This window comes from Myxocyprinus asiaticus, chromosome 16, assembly GCF_019703515.2.
Source record: "Myxocyprinus asiaticus isolate MX2 ecotype Aquarium Trade chromosome 16, UBuf_Myxa_2, whole genome shotgun sequence".
Lineage (NCBI taxonomy): Eukaryota > Metazoa > Chordata > Actinopteri > Cypriniformes > Catostomidae > Myxocyprinus > Myxocyprinus asiaticus.
The window spans coordinates 8,879,007-8,894,423 of record NC_059359.1 but is presented as its reverse complement, the minus strand read 5'-3'; the positions used below and the strand labels follow the sequence as shown (position 1 = coordinate 8,894,423).

Sequence of the window (15,417 nt, the reverse complement as noted above, 5' to 3'; positions counted from 1 at the left end):
AGTCCTGTGATTCAAGGCGGGTAAAGCAATGAACTCATCCATACCTACCAAGAAAATACTAACAGAGGCAACAATACGATGTACACAAGAAAACTGAATTTAAATGGGACATAACACTTTTAGGGGGACATGCAATCATATTGTTTGAGATGTATTGTTCGGTTTTAGAAAGGCACAGAAATCTCAAAGAATCATCTTCCACATTACTAGCAAAAATGAAATAGTAGCTTGTTTTTGTGCTCTACTTTGATCTACTTAAGTGTGAATGTATGAGCTCTGAGCTCAGTATGTGATTGTGTCATTGGGAGCTGTTTCAGAACCCCGGACAGCACATATTCCTCTTCTCTCCTCTCCGGTGTGTGAACATGTGTGTGTGTGTGTGTGTGTGTGTTTGTGTGTGTGTGTGTGCATATGCTCTCTCAGTGAAATCTTTCGCCCCAGTTTACGTGAACTTCTTCTTGAAAGTGGCTTTGCTGAAAGTTCAGCACACACTAAAGTGTCCTTGAAGACAACTTTGTATGAATTCTGATGTATGACATCAGCTGTGGATCTCTCAGCAGGTTAAAGTGACTCTCTCTATCGCCATCTCACAGTATATAAACCTTTTAATTCTATCTTTCCTCTGAAAGATAAGCAGCAGAGCAGAGACATGAGATAATTCAACTTGAAATGCTCCAATCAAACTTTGCTTTCTAGATATATTTGCGCTATTTTTATCTACTTAAAAAAAAATTTGCTTTAAAGTTTAAAGTTCACCCTTTGACTAGCTTTGACCCTTTGGCATTTCATTTACACAAAACCAAAGCCTAAAACCTAAAACCTCAAACAGCATTTTTGCACCCTTGAATGGCACTGCGGAAAGGGCGTGCCACTTGAAGGGTCGTTCCAAAACTAAAGTAAGATAATGAAAGATTTCACAAAGGGCCCTTCCACAAGACTGTTAGCAGAGGGTACATTTATACATTAATACCCTGCCCCCTTAAGAGCTCCCACTTTAAGAGATCTGTCCTTCAGAGTGAGTAGGGCAAAGGGATGATCACTTTCTATTGGAATTCTGCCTTGCAAGCAAAGATATTGCCTTCAGGAAATGCAATCTATTTTTTTTCTGTACATTTCTCTTTACCAGCTGTGTATTTCTGTTTTTTTGCAGTGATCTTCTATCATCAAATTACATTGAGAGGCACATATCAGAGGAGGGGAAGTCAGTCGTCACCAAAGTGAGTATAAACATTGGGATGTTTTCTTATTTCAACATCAAATAGGTCTCTGCTTATGGCTCAAAAAGTTATTTTCTACCCTTAGCTCTCATTATTCTACATAAAACCTGGTTACTTTATCATGGTTACCACATGAGGGTGCTAGGAAAGGACGTGTTCTATTTTCTTTCGTTCCAGATCTCAGAACGCCAGAGGCAGTACTGAAAACACTAGTGGTAAAACTCTTGTGCTTGCGCTTTGACCGAGAATCGAATTAGAAAGTTGTAACCCCATGATGCATGACGTGTCTTTAGCTATAAAAACCCTGAATATGTCAGCTCAATCTCTTCTTTTTTCTTGCTTGATGGAATTGATTGTGATGATATTTTGTTCAGTTAATTTTTGAAGAGTGCTTCAGCTGACATCCACAAACTGTTTCGTCACCATGTTTACGGATTGGATTACGAGCGGGTTTCTCCGTGAAATGCCGCTAGCAACCTGGAAGTGCGGTTTATGAGCGGTTTTCTCCAGGATTCTGTGCTCACGATCGGGAAGTGCTGTTTACGAGCATTTTCTCCGGGAAGCACCCATGAGACGGTCTCGTGCTTCTGAAAGCTTTCAAACTTCTGGTTGCCTGTAAGTTTTTATACCTTTGTAAACACATACACTCTGAAGACCTGGTTGCCTAGGTTTAATGAGTGCGGGATCATCGTTTGTTTTTCACTGGAAGTGAAACTTGAGTCATTAATGAGCGCTGGATTTAAACTCATTGGATTGCTTTTAGGTGAGTATTGAAGTCAGTATGGATACATCTAGATTTTCTACATGACCTAATGTGATGGATATTATGGATGTACATAATCAGTGCCTTGCTTGTCTTGGTGCGGACCATCTTAAAGAGGCCATGTCTGACCCATGCTCTGAGTGCTTCATACATTTCATTTGGCCCAGAGATGGGGGCGACATCCTTGTGCGATCCCTTAGCTGAAGATAATTAATGTATGGTATGAGCCCTTCTACGAGGAGCACGAGGAGCTGGAGATTATAGATATCATTATGCTATTACGACTGCACCCTGAGTGGTTTGTTTTGGAGTGTTTGAGGAAAAGGGAGAAATGAGGGTAGACTGGGCGAGTCCTTTCTGCATGAGTTTTAACGGAATCTAAAAGGGGGAGGAGTGAGGGGCTTAGTCTGGCAGAAGGTCTGGAAGGTGCGGTCAGGGTACGGGAAGTATGCTGGCATAGGGACATAGTAGATGAAACTCCTGGAAACGAGATAGGGAGTCAGCGATTGAATTGAAAAACCCAGGAATGTGCTCGGCTGAGAGACTGAGGTGCAGTTGATGCTCTGCCATGTCAAACGTCTCAGTAGGGTCATAATGAGCCTGGAGGAGGACCGCCTTCTAGATGATCGTGACGGCAGTGGTATTGTTGCAAAATGACGACACGTTTATGTGCCCAGAGGGGACCCCATAATACGCTGGCGACGATGGTGTAAATTTCAAAGATGTGGATGGAGGGGAGCTGAGTGCGAGAGTGAGGAATTAGTTTGGCCATTTCCCTGCGAACCATGTTACTATAAAGTAGCCTCCAAGACCTTCGGTGGACACGCGTCCATAAAAACGGACATGCCGTCTGAGGTTTCAGGGTTTTTTTTATCCCCTTTTCTCCCCAGTTTGGAATGCCCAATTCCCACTACTTAGTAGGTCCTCATGGTGGTGCAGTTACTCACCTCAATCCGGGTGGTGGAGGACAAGTTTCAGTTGCCTCCGCTTCTGAGACCATCAATCCGCGCTTCTTATCACGTGGCTCGTTGTGCATGACACTGTGGAGACTCCCAGCATGTGGAGGCTCATGCTACTCTCCGTGATCCATGCACAAATTACCACGCGCCCCATTGAGAGCAAGAACCACTAATCGTGATGTGACTCCACACTCCCTAGCAACCGGGCCAATTTGTTTGCTTAGGAGACCTGGCTGGAGCCACTCAGCACACCCTGGATTCGAACTCGCGACTCCAGGGGTGGTAGTCAGCATCAATACTTGCTGAGCTACCCAGGCCCCTGTGGGTTTTTAATATGGAAAAGAGAAATTCCATTCCAGTGATTAAGTAACAGGCACCAAAATTGAAGGTCCGATCGGCAGCCGTCGTCAAATTAGTCGTAGTGCACATCCCTAATAGATATGTTGTCAGAGTAATCGACAGATAGGGCTAGTGTGAGGAGGTGAGAGATGGAGCGGCCTTGATGAATGATGCGTATGGTGAAATAAGGTGACCCAAAAGGACAGGATATTGCATATGGAAACTGAGACTGGTGGGAGGGAGGAAGTGCAAACTTATAAAGAGGCGAAGAAGTTTGCGTCTTGGGGGAAATAGTAGGGATGCACCGATACAACTTTTTCTCTTCCGATCCAATTCCGATATCGGAAATCTCAGTATCGGCCGACACCAGTGTTGTTTTTTTGCATAATCAGTTTAGAATATCTTTACATTATTGTGTGGAACTAATTGGGGGTACTCTTTAATATGTAAAGAAACACAAACCTCTAACTACACATTATTTCAATATAAATGTATAGCTTATTAAGAAAAACTTTATTGTTAACTAGTATACTGGATAATGTAGCAGCAAAATTAACAGTAATTCCAGTATAAGTCATCAGTAGAAAAGTTTTTTTTTTTTTTTTTGCAATTTATTTTCAACTTGTATCTGGACTTTAAAGGATTCAGATGTCTTTTTTTTGTTCAATTTAGTAGTAAGAAATCAGCTCACTTTTCATTCACACAGTTATTTGTTGGAACCCATTCAGCTTAAATATTATTATCATTTGTAAACACAGCAAAGCCACATTTATGTATCATTTGATCCACCGGTCTCTCTCTCTCTTTCTCCCTCTGATTACATGCACCTGCATATCTTAAGTGGCTAATCAATTAATAATTATAATTAATAATTTTCTTTATTTATCACACATTATACATTTGCACATATATGGTGAAATTCTTCTTTTTCACATATCCCAGCTAGGCTGGGGTCAGAGTGCAGGGTCAGCCATGATACGGCACCCCTGGAGCAGATAGGGTTAAGGGCCTTGCTCAAGGGCCCAACAGTGGCATCTTGGCGGTGCTGGGGCTTGAACCCCCGACCTTCTGATCAGTAACCCAGAGCCTTAACCGCTGAGCTACCACTGCCCTTGGTAGGACTGCATATATAGCCTGCTTTCACACACACTCTTTGTCTGTTCTCATTGATAGTATCTCTGAGACTCCAGACCTTTCTACTATGTCAAACATACCTGTGTCTTCATTATTGCCTGCAAGTATCATAAGACTGTTGTGAGTTATCTGTTCATCGTGTCTGTACCCTGTCTGGATATTAGTCACCTGCTGTTTGACACTCTGCTCAACTGCAAATTTACTCACAATGTTTACATCACTGTTTCAATCATCTGTTCAATAAACCCTGCTACTGAGTTCATATCTCTGCCTCTATGAGTCTCTCCATGACTCCTTTAACTTTTAAACCCTCATGCTTTTATATTGACATTCTGAACTCTCCAGGAAGTCCTGTATGTGTCTGTTTGTAGGCAAGTTCACAGTAGTTTAATTCGCTTCTCATTCAAATTCTGGTAAAAAAAAAAAAAAAAAGCACCTCCAGTGCCATTCTAAATGCATATTGTAAGTGAACCGAACTATTGAGCATCTACATCTGAGATGTTGTTTGTGACATGAGTAGCGCTCAAATATTGAGCACGGCGTGAAGGCTAAAAATAGCCGCGTGTGAGTGTCAACAGAGCAGCGCCATTCAATAACACGCTGGAGCTGCGCTTGCATTTTATATATTTACTTATTAAACACAGCCTTTTGTGATTCACAGAGCTATCGCACGACTTCAAGTGGCTTTGAATAAAATGCACGAGTCATATGAACTACTTTAATTGTGTTTTAATGGTTCTTTTATGTCATTTTTTGAGCTTGACAGTAACGAACATGACTAACACACAGTATCAGATTTGGATCGGGCTCGTCGGACCAATACCTGATCCGTTTAAAAACGTCAGTATTGGAACCGATACCGATCCAGGTATCGGATCGTTGCATCCCTAGGAAACAGGGAAGAAAAATTCGAGAGATGAGAAGGGCTTATGGTTTTTTCACTGGAGAGGGAATGCCCAGCTTGTGAGAAAATTTGTTTAAACATCCAGAGTGGAGCTGTGAGTGGAATGGGAATATAGGAGCAGAGAATCGAAGTGGGTGCGTATGGATGGGAGCTTAAAATATTGGAAGGATCCAGCATAAGCCTTCTGACGGAGAATTAACTGTGTGGACTTCTTCTACAATCAATTGTGAGCTGGACAGTGAAGTAAAATTTGCCAGATGTGCTGAAGTGGGCCAGTCAGCGGGGTGAATGGGCATGACTTATGGAAGCGTCTTGGTGTTTGCTTTGGTTAGGAGGATGCCGTGCCCAGCCTTGGATAGGGTTGGAGTATGTAGATGCGAAAGGTGTGATTTATTAAGCCGAAGCTCCTGATAAAGCCCATAAAACCAGAAACACATAGTTGTTAAACTCGTAATGAGCTTTGATATTTGGAACATTGATAAGGCCCCGATGCTAGAAAGTCCCCATTGATTGAAACGTGGTCTGAACAGTGAAAAAAGAAAAAATGATTTACGAAGAGCCATATAATACAAATCTTTGCACTATAATGATGTCTGAATGAGTAATAAAACATAAACATAACTGTGGAATAGGAATTAGACCCCTGTTTGACTTGATCATATAAGGCAGTAAAATGCATTGAGTGGAGCGTACCACTAGGCATCAGAGGCGCGCGATGACAAGTGGTGCTTCCTTATTTGGAGAATGCTTAAGTAGACGTATGAAGTAAGAAACACTTTGTGATTTCCGTGCAATAGGAGCGACAAACAAAACAAGGCATCATCTTAACTGAATGGAGAAATAGACCCTGTATGATAAGTACTTGCGCATCATGACATGCATGAATAATAGATCTTGATTCCCTGATAGGGGTATGCTCAGGCATGCAACACGGTGAATGAATCATGCATTGTGAACCTTAACTCAGTTATCCGCATGGCAAGGCCGTCACGCTGTGAAATGTGTGATCGCCTACCATGAACTATGAGAGCCGAATGCTCTATTGAAATTAAATATTGCCTCTTGAATTTTTATATTGATTCAGATTCAGGTTATGATGAAAAGACAACATTGGCAGCAGAAATCCTAAGACCTGTAAACCATCCTCTAAATGCATTTGATGAATATGATTGAGAACTTAGCGTATTTCTGATGGGCATCAGCTGCTACCTTGAGGCGTTGATTTTGACGGACTTGGCAAGGAGCACGTGCCTTCCAGCAATGGGTTGTGCATTCCGATTGCAGTAGATGCGGTGGCTCGACTGAGGGAGGTCTCCTACGTGACTGAGATCTGGATGAAGATCCGGATATGCTGATTGTTTACTCCCCATGGGTTTGATGAGGGGCAGAAACTTGAGATGGAGCAGCGGCATCTTCTGGGAGGGAAGGCGGGTTTCCCAAGATGTTGTGTATGAGCTGGTTCACCTGTGGCCTTGGGGAAATTGAGGTTGACGGAGATGCCTGGTTAACATTTCTGTTATCATTCCAAGAGGGCTGCGATCCCACTGAGACTCCAGAAATTACAGACACGCACTGTGGCAAGGAGCTGCTGCTCCTGGATATAAGATAAGGAGCAAGTGACTAAATCCATGTCCAGAGCTGGATATTAGCTCGTCGGGAGCGAAGCTGACTCGACATCGGACGTAGTAAGCTATAGTATGAATTGCCGTGTTGGCACAGTGAAACAGCAAAGAGGTAAATTGAAAGCAGGCTTTTAAAGCAATGGCTGATGTATGATTGGCTAGGTGCTAACTAGATAATGGTGTGATTATGTACAGCTGGGAGTCTCCCGCTAGAACTACGCTTATGCTTACATTTAGATGCAATGTCAGTGGCTGCCTCTGACTCGCTTTTTGGCGCAAATCTGGTTGCAACCTCAGTGACTGGTGAAAGTCTGCCTGCGGCCCAGTCACACCACTCTGACAGTGATAATGTGTCTGACAAAACGGGTGGGTCATCTTCATTGGTAACGTCCTTGGAGGGAATGTTGAAAGCGATGCTCATCTGTATTGATCTGGACACCTCATAACCAGCAGTGGGCTCTGAGAATGTTTTTCTGCATTGTGCACAAAGAGCCTCCTTTATGATGCCTCAGTGCTGTGATTTTACATCCGCACTGGTGTCTACATTACAGAGTTAATCAAAGGCCACACGTCCTGATCAATTGGCCTGCACACTGGCTTTGATGCCGGACCCGGAGCCAGAGGATCTTGGCAGCATGCCACCTGTAGAACCCAGTGTTGTGGCACTCATTGTGTCTCCTGATGAGGCACTCCATGAGAATGTGAGCTGCCCCAATGGCGAGTGCATGCGCACAGATGAACTGCTGTCATGGGCATACAACTCTACAGCATGTCTTGGTCATGTTTTTAATTCTTTGGCGCATATGCTTGCTGCGTTGCACTCCTCCCTGAGTGCAATATCATCTGACCCTTTAGTGATGGATCTAACTGAGCTTGCGTTGCAGGCGATGGATGTCATTGCCAACCACTGCGGCACAGCTTTAGGCACTCTAGTGCAAGCACGGCGCCAGGTTTGGTTGGCCCAATCCCCTTTGTAAGAGGTCTGTCAGAACAACTTGAGATGGTTGCCACTAGTACTTGGTTGAATCTTTGGACCGGCAGCACAGGAAGCTCTGGTCATGTAGGGACAGCTTCAGGCCCCAGGGCACCTACAGCGACCCCTGTTGCTCGCTATCAGAATGTTGGTGCAAAACGTACATTTAATCCCCCTCATCAATTTCGCCATCAGAGCCCCCAACCTCCACCTCCTCCTGCCAGATGTGGTGGCACCTTACTATGGGGGCATCAGTCTCACATGCGACACCAAGTCCCCCATCGTCGCCCCCCAATCTCTGCAGACAAGTGCAGACAGGAGCGCTGACATGGTAAGGTCGACTTTGGGCTGTTTTATGGAGAGTCAACTGGCTCATTGGGGATCAATAACAACAAACCAGTGGCTGCTAACTACCCTCTCAAGAGGCTTTCATATACAGTTTCACTGTCGACCCCCTGTACACACTGGCATGAGACCCACAGTAGTTCACGATCCATGGCAGATAGACGCCCTTGTGCACAAAGTTCAGGTCTTTCTGCGCAAAGGACCCATAGGACTTGTCAATCCCCAAGTTCATCCTGGGGGATTCTTTTCCACTTATTTTGTGGTCACAAAGAAAATGGCAGGTTTCAGGCGATCTTAGATTTAAAGAATTAAAATTGTTTTCTAAAGTTCCTGCCATTCCGCATGTTGCGCATGGCAGATGTTTTACATGCCATTATGCCTCAAAATTGTTTTTTGACAATAGATTTAAGGGACGCCTACTTTCATATTCCAATTGTTCCGGAACACTCATTCGATTCTCAGTCAAAGCGCAAGCGCAAGAGTTTTTCCACTAGTGCTTTCAGTACTGTCTCTGGCGGTCTTCCACTCAGTCATAGAACCACAGTTACATACATAAACAGCATTGTGCCTTGTCAAAAGAATGGTTTAGACAACTTTACAGATCAAGTAACAAATTAATATATAAAAAGTGCTTTGACAAAAAAAATGTGTTTCAGAGTGAAATAGGATATTCAACAAGAAATAATGTAGGGTGGGTCTTGATTTTAACCATCTGAATTTGTTTGGATTGTCAAAAGTGGGTGCTACACACCAGAAAAAGATTAAGGTTAGGGGATCAAAATTGTCGATTATTGCCGTTAATATTGTAATCCCAATTGTTAATGTTGATTAGAAGATTAAATTACAGTGATGTCACAAATTAGGCAACCACGTGCTTCACTCCAGGTTTTTTAAGCATCTTTTACAAATTCAATATTGTTATAATGTTTGTTAATGTTAGGCCTAATAAAAGTTATTTTAAAGGACATCTATGGTATAGGAGAAATATATGTAGGTTTTTTCTGAACTATTGACAAAACCAGTTTTTACTTGATCCAATCTGCCTGTGTGACATGTAACAGGTTGATAAATACAAATCCCCACATGTTTAACACACCTCTAAAGCCTGAGAAAGTTGGCATAAAATCAAAAAACGACCATCAGACATGCAATATGTGTCTTTACTGCTTAAATTATTGGTCCACGTAGAGTAAATAATATAACATATTGAATATTCAAACTTATTAACAGCTTATTTAAATGGACCAAGTGACTACTTGTTACTCTAAGTAAGCGCTGTGATGGCGAGATGTGTGCCCATTCATTCCCTTAGATCTTCAATGGTGATCTTGTTCATGTAAGATCATCATTAGGTCATATTTGGCTCAGCAGTTGCACTTTGGGAATTAAAAACAGCCATTTACAATCGGAGTTTGTGCAATTCATGAAAATGTTAAATCTACCAATAGCAGCTGCACGGCAAATGGGTCTTATTAGAGCAGACGCAAAAGTAATGACAGTGATTTATGAAATATGCCATTCATGTCATATTCTTTGTGTTGGCTACACCTTCAAAACAAGCTTAGAACATTTAAGCTGAATTACTTTATTTTTATTTTATACAAATCAAAGTCACATTGGCCTAATTATGACAAAAAATAAATAAAACTAAACTGTTATCATTTTTTTTTTTTTTTTTTTATTGTTTACAGAAATTGAGCAAAGAGACGAACTCTCCCATTACAATGATTGAAGCTGTCACTCACTTCAGGTTTACACTGTTTAAGCCCTGCAGTTCAGTGCGAGCTCACTGAAGCTCCAAACAGATTTCTGCACTTTCGTGAATGCTCTCATTAAAAACGAAGCTGTCTAATTTAGCCAACTAACAAAGGACAATGCATCTATATGAATTTCTGCAGTTAATCCAGGATGAAATTCAAAGACTTTAGTCATGAATCTTACAGTTCTTACAAAATCTTTGTTTAAACACTGGCCCTTAACACTTACTTAGTTTAATCATTTTTAACTATGACTTGCACTGCACATAAATAAGTAATATTGGCATTATATTCATGCTATTAGCCAGAGGGGAACTGGCCCCCACAGTGAGCCTGGTTTCTCCCAAGTTTATTTTTCTCCATTAACCAACATCTTATGGAGTTTTTGTTCCTTGCCACAGTCGCCTTTGGCTTGCTCACTGGGTTTCTAAATACTATTATTATTTAATTACTTATTTTTATACACACTTCATAATTGTATTTAATCAAACTACACAATGATGACTCTTAAGACTTTATAGATATTATGGTTTCATTTTCTGTTAATGCATGATTTTCTGTAAAGCTGCTTTGAAACAATGTGTGTTGTGAAAGGCGCTATACAAATAAAAATGACTTGACTTGAAAAATGACTTAATCTAATTGTACCGCACTATGCCATGATTAAAACGGGAGTGTTTTAGTTTTGTTGCGTTGCTTGTTCACAGTGTATTTATCATCTACGTTGCAAGCAAGCGTCGCAACATGCAGTAAATCCAAAATAATTCTAAAGTGCTTTTCGCTTTGGTTCTACAGCTTCTTTTCGAGTATCAGGTGATGCTTCTACAGTATTAATTTTTGTGTGCCACCACAAACAGAGGTGAAATATAAAACAAGCATCTGGGCATCAGACTGTTTAAAACTTGCTGATTAGGATCAGTTGTCATTACTGATAGGACAGAGGACTAATTTAAGCATCTCTGATTGGCTATTGCTGTTTCATTGCTCAACAGACATGTCTGTGATTGGATAGAATACACAACTGTGTCAGTTTTCACGATTACATAATCGTGGCAGCCGTAATCGCAATTAGTTTTTCCACTATTTGTGCAGCCCTAACTAAGGTGGTTGGAGGGGTTTAAAAAATAAGAGGGATTTGTGATGTCAGCCAAAAAGGAAAGTAATTTGAGAGGCGGAGCATTTTATTGCATTTTGGTAAGAGTACGAAAATATATATTTTTTGTTTTATTTAGAATTGCACTTATGAATCAGGCACAATTAGACCAAGACGTGTATTAAGAAAGTAAATAGGGTCAATTATGATTTCATACAGAATAATACTGTAAACATGTTTCTAGTAAACACAGGAAACATAGAACTTGTGTTGTATTTAACAAGTGAGTTTGTATCTGTGACAGTTCGAAAGGGAGAGAACAAGAATCCTCTATGAATGTTTTTTACTGTAGGACAGTGAACATAGTGTGATCAGATCTGTGTCTCTGTGCCACATTTCTCAGCTTCATTCTGTCAGAGCACAAAGAAACGTGTGTGTTCAGGTGGGACACATCACGCCCAGAGCAGAAGGTGTTTGCTCGTTTTAGCCAAGTGGCAGATTGTTCCTGTCACACACACACACATACAGGGGCAGGGAATCCGTGTCCTGTTTGTTTGCTGTATGTTGGACACCATCATTATCTCAAGGTGTGTTTGTGTGTGTTCTATATACATTATATATAGAGCTTGATTCTCACAAAGCTTTTAGTGAAAGTATTCAGATCCACAAAAACCTCTCACACACAACCTAGACGTAGAGCCTGAGGAAATACAATGTGTGAGATTGAGTGTGTGTGTTAGAGGAAGGGCTCTTTTGAGACTGTGTTGTTTCTAAGGATGAATGAAAAATAGAGAAGAGGGTTCTGTGAGCAAGGAGGGAATGATAGAAGCAGAGGACAGAGACAGAGAGAGAGAGAGAGAGAAATAGAGAGAGAGGCACTGAATGGATTATAGAGCAGAGGTAATGATATTTTTAGCTCCATCTCTCCACAGCAATGGAGAACATTATATAAGTTTAACTACAGAATTAGCAAATACAAACAGATTATTGGAAAAATAATAAAAAAAAAAAAAAAAAAATTTGTACGTTTCAGAAACAGCCTGTATCTCTGTACTTCTGAGCACTGATGCATGCTGGGTCTTTAGTCTGAGAGACATTCTCTACAACAGCTGCATTCTTCAGGAATGTGCGTGGTAGAGACTGCCCTTGGCTCTTGATTAGCTGAGGACTCTTGAGGAGGGAAAGTGCTGCATCTGAGATGTGAGGCAGAAATGCTCCAGAACTACAAGCTGGAGGAAACAGAACAGCAGAGGAATGGATAAAACCAGAAAAAAGAGAGAGAGAGAGTATGAAAGGGTATGAAATGAAATTGATCTGCTGGTAAATGCTGAAGCTTTAGTCCTCTGAGAGAATGCAGGAAGCGATAACCTGCTGCCCTAATGGCAGCCAAGCACTTACACTGAAAAACATTTAGTAAATAACACACTCACACCCGCACACACACAGGAATGCTCTTACAAGTCTTCTGATCACTTGAGTACAAATAAGAGGTTTCAGTGGCCAGTATAAATGTTGCCCCACACACATGCAGAATTTAAACATGTTAGCACGGTGTAGTATGACAAACAGCTTAAATCATGGTATATTACATTTTTTTATATCACAGTAATGGTATATATCAAAATGTAGTTATTTTTGCTTGAAATTCATTGAAAAAAATTTTTACATCTTGAATAATCTTGAAAGTTTTTGGATAATCCAGTGAAAAGTTATACTTATAATGATAAGTATAATTAAAACCTTTATGACTTTACTACTTTCATGAAACACAAAAGAGATGTTAGGCATTTCAGTGCATCTTTTTTCCATCCAAAATAAGTTGATGGTGACTGAGGCTTAACATCTCCTGTTGTGTTCCATGGAAGACAGAAAGTCATACAGGCTTGAAACAACCCAAGGGTGGGTAATTGGTGACAGAGTTGTATTTTTTGGGTGAACAATCCCTTTATCAAATTAAAGTTACTGCATTTGATTATTTTATTTATTTATTATTTATTTATTCATATTTAGCTGCAGTGTGATCGTAGCTATTGTAATGCTAACAAATATGTACTTTAGCTGTATATAGTGGGAAGAAAAATATGTGAACCCTTTGGAATTATCTGGTTTTCTGCATTAATCTCATCTTCATCAAAGTCACAAGTATAGACAAACAGAATGTGCTTAAGCTAACAACACACAAACAATTATAAGCTTTCATTAACACATCCCATTAAACATTCACAGTGCTATGGAAAAAGTAAGTGAACCCTTGTATTTAATAATTGGTTGATCCTCAATAACTGGCAGCAATAACCTCAACCAAGCATTTCTGCGTAGCTGTGGATTAGATCTGCACAACATTCAGAAGAAATTTTGGACCATTCTTCCTTACAGAACTGCTTCAGCTCAGCCATATTCTTGGGATGTCTGGTATGAATAGCTCTCTTGAGGTCATTCCACAGTATCTCCATTGGGTTAAGGTCTGGGCACTGACTGGGCCACTCACAAAGGTGGATTTTCTTTTTTGAAGCCATTCTGTAGTGGATTTACTTTTATGTTTAGGGTCATTGTCCTGCTGCATCACCCAACTTCTACTGAGCTTCAGCTGACGCACAGCCACCCTGACATTATCCTGTAGGATATCTTGATGAACTTGGGAATTAATTTTCCCTTGATGATGGCAAGCAGTCCAGGCCCAGAAGCAACAAATCAGCCTCAAATCATGATGCTCCCTCCACCATACTTCACCATTGGGATGATGTTTTCATGTTGGTATGCGGTGCTCTTTTTTCACCATACATAGTGCTGCAGGTTTTTCCCAAACAATTCAGCCTTAGTTTCATCAGTCCACAAATAATTTTCTCAGTAGCATTGTGGAGTGTCAAGTTGGTCTTTGGCAAACTTCAGGTGCGCAGCAATGTTTTTTTGGAAAGCAGCAGCTTCCTTCGTGGTGTCCTGCAATGGACACCATGCCTGTTTAATGTTTTCCGTATAGTAGACTCATGAACTGTGGACAGATGAATATCTAAGCTCGTCGAGATAACTTTGTAACCCTTTTCAACCCTTTTTGCGAGGCATGGTCCACGTCAGCAGATGCTTCTTGTGAATGCAAACTCAAAATGTTTGAGTGCTTTTTATAAGTCAAAGTAGCTCTAACCCACACCAGCTTCATTAATTGGATGCCAGGTTTGCCAACTCCTGACTCTAATTAGCTTTTGTTGACATTATTAGCCTAGGGATTCACATACTTTTCCCAACCTACACTGTAAATGTTTGAATGATGTATTAAATATGTACAAAAACAATACAATTATTTGTATGTTATTAATTAAAACAGACTGTGTTTGTTCATTATTGTAACTTAGATGAACAAACCAGATTTTTAAACACAGGTTATTCCAAAGGGTTTCACATACTTTTTCTTGCCACTGTATGTGCTGTTTTTGATTATTGTTTGTTTCTCCCTGCAGGGTGGAGAACACTGTTATTACCATGGGAAAGTACGTGATATTCCAAAGTCATATGTGGCACTTTCAACTTGCCATGGATTACAGTAAGTTCCTTGGTCACGTGTGCCATATGTCTGAATAACTTGCAGAGACGTTTATATTAGCAGCGTTATAGGTCCACAGAAATGTGAGGCCACACACACATGCTCTGCCTCTTTCTAAGACACACTCATAAATAAACATGTTAGCATGCCACAGTGGCTGGCCAAAGCAGCGATTATCCCATTCAACAATTAGAGCTGTATAATTACAGCATGCTATTATCCTCCTCTCATATCACACACTGAAACTCTCAGCGCTCTGTTTGTGAGTGTTTGTCTTTTTTTTTGTTTTTAGGCAAGGCTATGTACACTGAGATCCTGTTTCCACCTGGTATTAAGATGCGTTTCGGGTGATCCGATCACATGTGGTCAGCCCTAAATACAGGTCTAAACGGGGTCTAAAACGTTTTGTGATCGGATCACAGAAACCACATATGAATGTGGTCAAAAATGCATGTGACCAGATCGCATTTCAGGTGTAAACGCTAATCCAACCTGTTTGCGTCCCAGCAGCAGTCAAGCTCCACCCCACACCTGTCAGTCAACCGCTGCGCTAAAACAGGAGTTTTAACTTTGCCACTTACGAGCGGCTTTAAAAGGAAATAACCATCCAATACATACACAATCACTAGAGCTTCACGGATCTTCTTTAGTCTGTCTGATATCAACACAGAAAAGAAGCACGAACACCTGAAGCTCCTTTAATACAGGTAATCCACTAAAGTAATGGATAATTCTGCTTGATATGTTGCATTTGTGCTTAGATTAAATTTCAACTG

At 40.9% G+C, this 15,417-nt stretch overlaps 1 protein-coding gene across 4 annotated transcripts in view; it reads left to right on the top strand.

The window, feature by feature from the left end:
* The window catches only part of LOC127454188 (disintegrin and metalloproteinase domain-containing protein 22-like), a 96,322-nt gene that overhangs the window by 36,806 nt on the left and 44,099 nt on the right, over positions 1-15,417 (top strand). For all 4 annotated transcript variants that reach the window (XM_051721216.1, XM_051721215.1, XM_051721213.1 and 1 more), the window contains exons 4-5: positions 1,151-1,217; positions 14,559-14,641. In XM_051721216.1, coding sequence (XP_051577176.1) covers positions 1,151-1,217; positions 14,559-14,641 — 150 coding nt within the window. The remainder of the gene's footprint in view (positions 1-1,150; positions 1,218-14,558; positions 14,642-15,417) is intronic.